Raw genomic sequence first — 8517 nt, 5'->3', positions numbered from 1 at the left:
GTTGCTAACTGTGGTGTCGGGAGGATCAACCTTTTCTCAATCTCCAACCATCCAAACATCGGTCAGTCCTTGGGGAGCTTTTTGGGAATGTCTTGAAACTTAAAAATCTTTGATTTTCAGTTTTGTGATTCAATGTATTTTGGAATATGAACAATTATATTTTCTAAACATATGTTAAAGGAGCCCAAATGAAACCAATCCTAAATGGAACCCAATGCAAAAAAATCTCTAAAATTATATATATATATATATATATATATATATATAAAATACTCATCTCACCCCTCGGGTGGTGTCCGTCCCCCATTCAGCTCGGGTCCTCTACCAGAGGCCAGGAATCTTGACAACATTTGGTCATCAGTAATGTTAATGATGGGCAGTATACACTATAATTTAAAAAATGTATATGCATAGTTTCTTTATAAATACAGCAGAGGTCTCCATAGAGGACTCGTATTTCGATGAGTAACGCCTACTTATTGGGGTTATTGTCAGTGAAATTTGTGATGTTAAATAAGGGTACACCTAACAAATTAGGCCCTGTTAAGTCAATTGAATCCTGCACCTTGCAAGCCCCATATAATAAATGGGTTCACGAAATATTCATCATTGTAAATGGAGTGCTTGGGTCAGAGGGTCAAAACACTTAGGATTATTTATGACACCTCTGTCTTTTCACTCAAATATGTCCAGTAGTTTGAGAAAAAACAAACATCTACACTTAGAAAACTTTTCTAAATTCATTAACAGCAAATGTCATTGATAGGTGTATATCTGCTGAAATGACATATAATTGCCATTATAATCAATATATGGACAATTCATATGTATGATATAGCATTTTAAAGATTAAAATTCACTCGATCCGTCTGGTTTACTGTAATACCAATCCTTCTATCATTTAATGAACACATTTCATTATTGGAATGGTAAATGTTAACGCCTCTACCCTGCGTGCTCGCTCTCGTGCTCGTACGTCTCGGCGTGCGCGCGCGGCTTCGCGAATGACGTCACGGCTCGCTGCCACAACATGGCGGACTTTGATACCATTTACGAGTTAGAAGACGACGACGAAGACGAACGTGTCGTCATTGAGGAGTGCTTATCCAGATACTGCCCGGATCCCGTCGTGATGCGCGGAGCCGGACACATCACAGTGTAAATGTTTTTCTTTCTTGCGCATGTTTCGTCACGGTGTCGTGTTTTGTTGTGGTCACTTTTGCATCTCGTAGCTTGTGCAGCTGCTAGGTAGCCAAGTAGCTCATTTGGTAAACAAGAATTGTCCCTCGGGGTGTTGTTAAGACACGAAACGAGCGTCTCCTGCACCTGGCGTCACCATGGCAACCGATAACTTGACGCTGTTCTACGGTGTGGTCCGGCCGACCGAGGACGTTGTAGACAGTGGGTGACGTGATGTGACGTTAGCAAAGGAGCTCACTGACAGCCACGTCAGTCACGCGTTTAACTTGGACTTCAAGTTGATGTTATTTCAGTCGTGTCCCAGCGTGATTGATGTCAGTGTTTACATTGAGGACGTCTAGCGTCATGCTGTGGAGCTTCGTCGTTTGTTGTGACGTCATCTGTTACTACGCTAACTGCGTTCGCTGTCGAAGACTATCAAAGGTATAAAAACCGATTTTGTATTGTGTATCATTTTACTGATTGTATTTAAATTTATTTAGGATATTTTCAAGAAAATCTGTCATGGAATTATTTCCATCATACAATTTTTTTCCAATGTAATTATAGAAATTTTAAAATCTTATTACTGAGAAATGTTTCATGCTTAAAAATGGTATTGTAAGTTTCGTTAAGAATTTTATACGGTACTTATTCTTTGATGGAATTTGTATTGCATTTTTATTAATTTAATGACTTATTTTTCGTATATTTTGGAATATGCATTTGTCTTGTTTTGAATAACATTCTTTAATAGTTTTTATTAAATGGATTTCAATGTATTTTGTATCATGACATTATTTGTTATCTTAACAGTTGCATTTTTTAAATGACTTGTATAAAATACATTTTAATTTCATTATTTCATTTATTATATAAAATTTTGCTTTCATTATATATCTAAATTTTTATTTCTGAAATAGCCTTTCAATTTATTTCATGTCTCATTAGTGACATCATGATTGCACCATTTATTTTTGTATTACTATTTTCATAGATTATTGTTAAACGGTATTTGTATTTTGAGGCATTTTTCCCTCTCGAATATATTGACCTATTTGTACAGAAAAGAGCATTTGAATGTATTCTTTATGGATGCCAAAAAGAAGACACTCTTGATTGTACTTTCATAATGTTCATTATCCCCGTGTTTGTGTTTGTGCAGGTTCGGGCTGAGCAACAGATTCGATAGCGAGTTCCCGTCCATTCTCACGGGAAAGGTACATTTGCACGTTTGGACTTTTCTTGCACTTTCCACTCACTTCCAGTTGAACAATTAAAAGGCCGAGCGCTTCTTTTGTCTTCCCCATTCAAACGTCCTCGCCAGCAGATTGGTCACACCCACGCTGGCCTCGTCAATGAGTAAGCCGCCGCCAGGGGGGGCCAGGCCGGTCGCGTCCGCGGGTCCGACTCCAGGTGACGAAATAATGTAAGGGCGAGAAGAAAAGGGTCCGTTTCCTGGGTCAGACGCAGGAGCACAAAAAGGCTGCAGGGCCGCGTGCGGGTCCGAGGGAAGTGCGGGGCAATAAAGCGCACCTCCGGCATTGTGAGACCGGCCGACATGTGATGGAGGAGCTCACAATTATGATGATTGAAGGGTGCGCATCAGGCCCTGCTGGGCTTTATTCCCAGCTCTTTGCTTGTTTGCAAAGAGACCTTTGCATCCTGTCATAAAAGATTACGACCCCCTTTTATGGCGTACAGACTCGGGGCCAGGAATGAGCAATCCATTCAGCTTGGCTCTGACCAAACCGCCCGCCCGCCACAGCCACAGGCCGCGCTTCTGCTGCTTATCTTGTCCTTTGAGGCCTTTGACACGCTCTTGCAAGGCCAGGGACAACATTGCGAGATGGCATCTGTGCAGAAAATGTAACTTTCCAGTACTGTTGAGATACTGAAAGGGTATTCAGAGACATCACAGAGCGTGATAGCATCAACGTCCAATATATTGGGGTTGATCATTCTCTATATCGTAGATTTCAAGTGACCATTAAAAAATATATATATATTTTTACAGCACACTTGTTGAGACCCAATTTACAGCTGCGTGCTTTTAGTGCATGCCGGGCAGCACTGACCTGGACTGTAAGAAATGCAGCAGCATTAAGAGCAAGAAAAGGCAGAGAAAGTCCATCCATTTTCTCAAGCGCTTATCCTCACGAGGGTGTCGTTCCCAAAGATCACAGAGAATCTCATTACCCTAAGAGGATCGTCACCTAGAGTCATATTTAAACCTTTTTTGGGGAAAACAAGGAAAAAACTAATTCCTCAAACAAGAGTCAAATTGCCCTCGATTAACCTTTGCAGTTTGCCATGACCTGGGTGACTTGAGAATTTACACTGCCGAAGGAAAATACACAATTTTTAGTAAGGACATTGGTATTCTTTTGAGCTTGTGACACCAATTTAAAACGACTTAAGCATTTATACATGAGGCCAACAAAATGCACCTCTGAGTATCATTATGTGCTCTCTTTGTATGTGATGCTGCTCCATGTGTGTAAAGTAGGTGAAAATTTTAGCAGGATTTTTTTTTCTGTTTCACCGGTTCAGGATGTTAGCGTTAAGCTAATAAACCCGTGTATATTTTTTTACATGATATCATTAGACATTTCGGTGATGTTTCGGTTTTCAGTTTCAGTTTTGTAGTAAAACTCAACTGGGCGCAACAACAGCTTTTTATTGAGTGACAACAGGTGTGAAACACATATACACATATTACAAAACAGGTGTTGTTTTGTAATATGTTTTAATGTGTGGTTGGGGTGAACTATTAAAAAAAAGTTTTATATGGGACACTGACACCAGAGTGGGCTTTTTTTTGTCATTTTGTAAGACGAATTTAGAGTTGCAAAGTATGGCTGCAATAAAACCTCGAGGATTTTTTATCATGGGTGCTGGTGGTCTATTATTTTTCCGAATTTTTGGGAGCAGGCACAAAAATTCTGATTTCCTTATGTATCAGTATTTAATGAATAAATATGGCAGAGCAATTTGGAAAAGTAATTGTGTACGCTCAATTATTGCAATTAAATACCTGATTATTTTACCACGTATTTTTGAACAAACAAGATATAAAATTAATCTATATTACAATAAGCAATATCAAATGATATATAAATATTTTGATCCTGTAGGCTAGGCTTTCTTGGAACCTAGACTAAGTCCAACTTGGCACTAATATAGTTGTAAAATTGCAAGTACAATAATGAATGTCTCCTACGTGACCCAATTTGGAAGTGAAGTAAATCTTATTGCTCTCACATTTGTTTGGTCACAGGTGGCGCCGGAGGAGTTCCGCTCCAGTGTAGGTCGCGTCAACGCCTGCCTGAGGAAGAACGTGCCGGTCAACGTCAAGTGGCTGCTGTGCGGGTGTCTCTGTTGCTGCTGCACGGCCGGATGCAGCCTGTGGCCCGTCATATGTCTCAACAAGAGGGTCAGACGAGAGACAAAATACCAGAGTGTCCCGAACAAGGCTTTTCTTTCTGGACTCATTGGTGTTTTCTCCTACTGCAGACAAGAAGGTCCATTCACAAGTTGTTAGAATGGGAGAACAACAGATTGTACCACAAGGTATCTTAACTTCCTCGTCTGTTTGTCTATCTCACTCCGTATGTCTGTTGGTCGGATCTTTGTCTCACTATGTCGGTCTCTTTTTGTCTTTGTTTCGCCGTCTGTCTGTTTCTCTGTGATTGTCTTGCTGTATCTGGGTTTTCCTGTCTGTTTTTCGTCTCTCTGTAACTGTCCGTCTCTTCCTCTGTCTCTCATTTTGTTTGTCACCGTCTCCCTATTTTTGTTTGTCCCTCGCTTTTAACTGTCTCTCTTCGTGCATCTCTCCCCAGTCTGTCGGTCATTGTGTCTGTCTGTCTTTCTCTGTGAATGTCTGTTTCTTTGACTTTGTCTCTAAGTTTGTTGGTTTGCGCCTCTCTTGGTTTGTCTGTCACTGTGTTCCTCTCTCAGTCTGGCTTTCTCTGTTTCTATCTATCAATCTCTTTGCCTATTTGGTTGTCTGTGTCTGTCTGAAACATTTTTTGTGTGTGTGTGTGCGTGCGTGTGCGTGGACATAAAGCCCTTCAGCATGTCTGGCCACAGTTTGACCTCACACACGCCAGACAGCCCTTGCTGTCTGTGCGTGTGTGTTTACTGCATGTGTTATTGATTTGGTCTTTTCTGTTCAGCTGGGCCTGCACTGGAAGCTGAGTAAAAGAAAATGTGAGAGCAGCAACATGATGGAATATGTAAGTAGTAGTAAGCACAGCATCTACTGGTCACATCATTCACCAGGCACGTGTTCATCCTTTACTCCCAACAGCGAGTTATCTCCATTTAATCAATTGTAACATTCACTGTTAAAAACACTGCCAAATCATTTAACTATAGAGAAGACCTTTTAACATAAATGATTCAACTTTATATCGTACCAAGGCTACACAGTGGCATCTTATTAACACTCATTCAGTACCAGCCAATTCTGGACCAAGTCTGAAAAGACGTTTACAAACGTCTTTGGGAGTGAATGAGTTATAACGAGACCATATTGCTTTGTAAAATGACAAACTCATATTTAACAGCACTAAAAACAATATAACAAATTAATTCCCCCCCCCCCCCCCATCTCTGACTTGTAGTATGGGACCCTCTGATCAGTGAGCTTACTTAGCACAGTTCTCTCGGGCAGCAGTCCAGTGCCCAATCTCTTTTGCACTATGGATTGCTTTTGTGTAAGGACAAATTTTGACGGTCCGTCAAAGCTGCGGCGCAGCGACAAGAGTCTTGCCGGCGGCCCTCCTGCAACAAGTTAGCTATAAATGACATGGTAAAATCCAATTTGCGCAAGCTATACTTGGTCAAAATTGGAAACAAAAAAATGTACGGTCAAGACTTTTAAAAATCAGCATCAATATATTTAGGCCCACATGAAGCCACCTCGGACTAGAAAGTTGCTGTTGACCAATGTATTTGGGTCATCAGATTCTCTAAACCAGATTCTCTCACGACATCACGGTGCCACTGACCTACAGTGCACTAATTACAATCAAGTGCCAACTGTTAATAAATGAAAGTAACATGATTTTCTTGTTTGTGTGTGTACAAAGGTGATTCTTATAGAATTCTTACCCAAGTATCCAATCTTGAGACCAGACTGAAGATGGAACTTGCACCCCCTTTTCTACTTCAGTGCCTTGTCAGAATGAAAAATCAGCCCCCCCCCACCCGTGCAGCTGTACACGACACTCTTGCCACACTGTCACTTTGCTTTTGAGCGCATTTTGCACAGCTAGTGAGACATGCCCCCCCCCCCCCCCTCCATGTTGCACCCCTATTTCATGATGGGGTAAAAACCCATGAAAGTGCATTTATACCCCCAGCAGAGGACATTATGGCCTTGTTTCTTTTTTAGAGTAGAAAATGGAAGGCTAATCCAATGCCGTGCTGGCTTTTTGCTGTATAAATCCATATTTTGGCAAGTTTCCTTCCTTCTGTGTAAATAATTAACTTCATGTCCATTGTTTACATATTAAGCTGTTTATTTGTTGTTGTTGCCAATGAATTGCTGTACAATAGTTTTTCCGAGTTCGTGTGGACCTGTTTACCTTGTAAGCCATATACAGCATATGTAGTTCGAGAGAACTGCGTGCCACAGTGTTGAAACTGTTATGTTTGCCAAGATGGAAGATTGGAATCCTTCATGTGTGTCATTATTCGTTTTTGTTGAGTTCACAGGTGTCAAAAGTCGAAGCCCAGGGGCTGGACAGGTCACACTAAAGCAAAAAATATATTTTTTTTTCCTAAAATGGATTTGTTGTTTACATCCGAGCAGAAAATCGAATGCAAAATGCTTTCCCGACCAGCATTTGCTTTCACCCAATTCCTTGGACAATAGTTGCTAAAAATCTGAAGAATTAGTGTAAATTTGGTGATGTGATTATGATTTTTTTTAAATGTTATAATTGCAAAGATTGGAAATACTCCACATGAGAAGCATTCCATGGGAAGTAGGGGTCATTTAAACGAAATGTGTCATGTTCAAGCCTAAATATTTTTATCCTAAGCAGGTAGTTCTTGCCCACATGTGAGGGCATTATAGCACCTTAAAAGTCAAAAACATGTCTTGGCCATAATATGGTTTACGTGGCCCCACTAGTCTAAACACAGTATGCTGAGTAATATTGATTTGGTGGAATAAGAATTCAAAAGGGTGAAAACTCACACTTTGTCTCAGGGTGGAGTCATTTTGCCCTTATACTGCACTCTGCTGTCGACTGGAATTGAGGTCACAGTGACTTTGGGCTTGCATTACAAACATGGAGACTCACCTGTATTCTGGGTTGGGCCACATTTGGTTGACTTGGAATTGGGCCACTTTTAAGGTCAAGGTCCTATGTGAAAATTCCTGTACAAAGTTCCCACTGTTTAAAAGGTCCAGAATTTTGCAACTTCTTACTCATACTGGCCGCTCAGAGGAAAACTATGACTTCAACTTGGCTCATGATGCAAACCGAGTTTATGACCTCCGGTTTTGTTTGACCCCAACATGCTGTCATTTTAGCGTCTGCTACTTGGTAAAGCAGCAGATGGTAGTTCTTTGTGATCCTCTTCCATGGCGGCATAATTTATACTAACTCGAGTGCCTCTCCACAGTTGAACCACATACCCACAGGCTGAAATTGTGTCCTGTTACCATTTCTTCTAAATGTTTACCCAGATTATTACCCCCCCCCCCCTTTTACAAAAAACAAATAAAACTCATTTGGACATTTCATGTGTTGTCAATTGTCTCTGCTCTACAAAACACGCCTCGTCCAAATCTTGTTAGGCAAGTCGTGGCGGTAGAATCGTTAACTTTAACAAGACGGCCCGCAATTATTTGAACACAAGTGTAAAAGTCAAGTAGCAGTAGTAACAGTATAACCGGTCGATGGACCTCAAAGTAAGTCAAGCTAGAGCCACAAGAGTCCTTTTTATGGTCCTTTGTTGAATTGTTTCCATGTCGTCTGGCACACTGGCCTACAGCGCAATCCCGCCAACACCAAGATAAGAAAGTGCAACATTTACTGTCATCCAAACCCATAACTACATTTATAGGTAATAAACAGTTACATTATACAACACTTTCTGCTCATTTGGGACCGAACAGAACATGAGCAGGAAACCTTTAACAGTAGGCGTTTCTGTCCACTAGGGGTCAGTCTGTACAATATGTTGAACAATTTTTTGGACTGTTGTCCAGCCAATGCAAAGCCCTTTGGGCATCTTGTCCATGTTTTTAATCCTTTCATGCGTCCTCTAACCTGATAACATGATAAGCTGTCCACTATAGTAACTGCTGTCCCTGAG

At 40.8% G+C, this 8517-nt stretch overlaps 1 protein-coding gene across 1 annotated transcript; it reads left to right on the top strand.

The window, feature by feature from the left end:
- Positions 1-989: 989 nt before the first annotated feature.
- Positions 990-7940, top strand: chic1 (cysteine-rich hydrophobic domain 1). The gene is made up of 6 exons (XM_052074209.1): positions 990-1158; positions 2345-2399; positions 4460-4615; positions 4696-4752; positions 5358-5417; positions 6276-7940. Exons 1-6 carry the CDS (start codon positions 1031-1033, stop codon positions 6324-6326), a joined length of 507 nt encoding a protein of 168 aa, XP_051930169.1. The 5' UTR covers positions 990-1030; the 3' UTR covers positions 6327-7940.
- The last annotated feature ends 577 nt before the right edge of the window (positions 7941-8517 follow it).

The sequence above is a fragment of the Hippocampus zosterae genome, chromosome 1 (genome assembly GCF_025434085.1).
Source record: "Hippocampus zosterae strain Florida chromosome 1, ASM2543408v3, whole genome shotgun sequence".
NCBI lineage: Eukaryota > Metazoa > Chordata > Actinopteri > Syngnathiformes > Syngnathidae > Hippocampus > Hippocampus zosterae.
The sequence above is the reverse complement of the archived record's forward strand: the minus strand, read 5'-3'. Positions and strand labels throughout refer to the sequence as shown.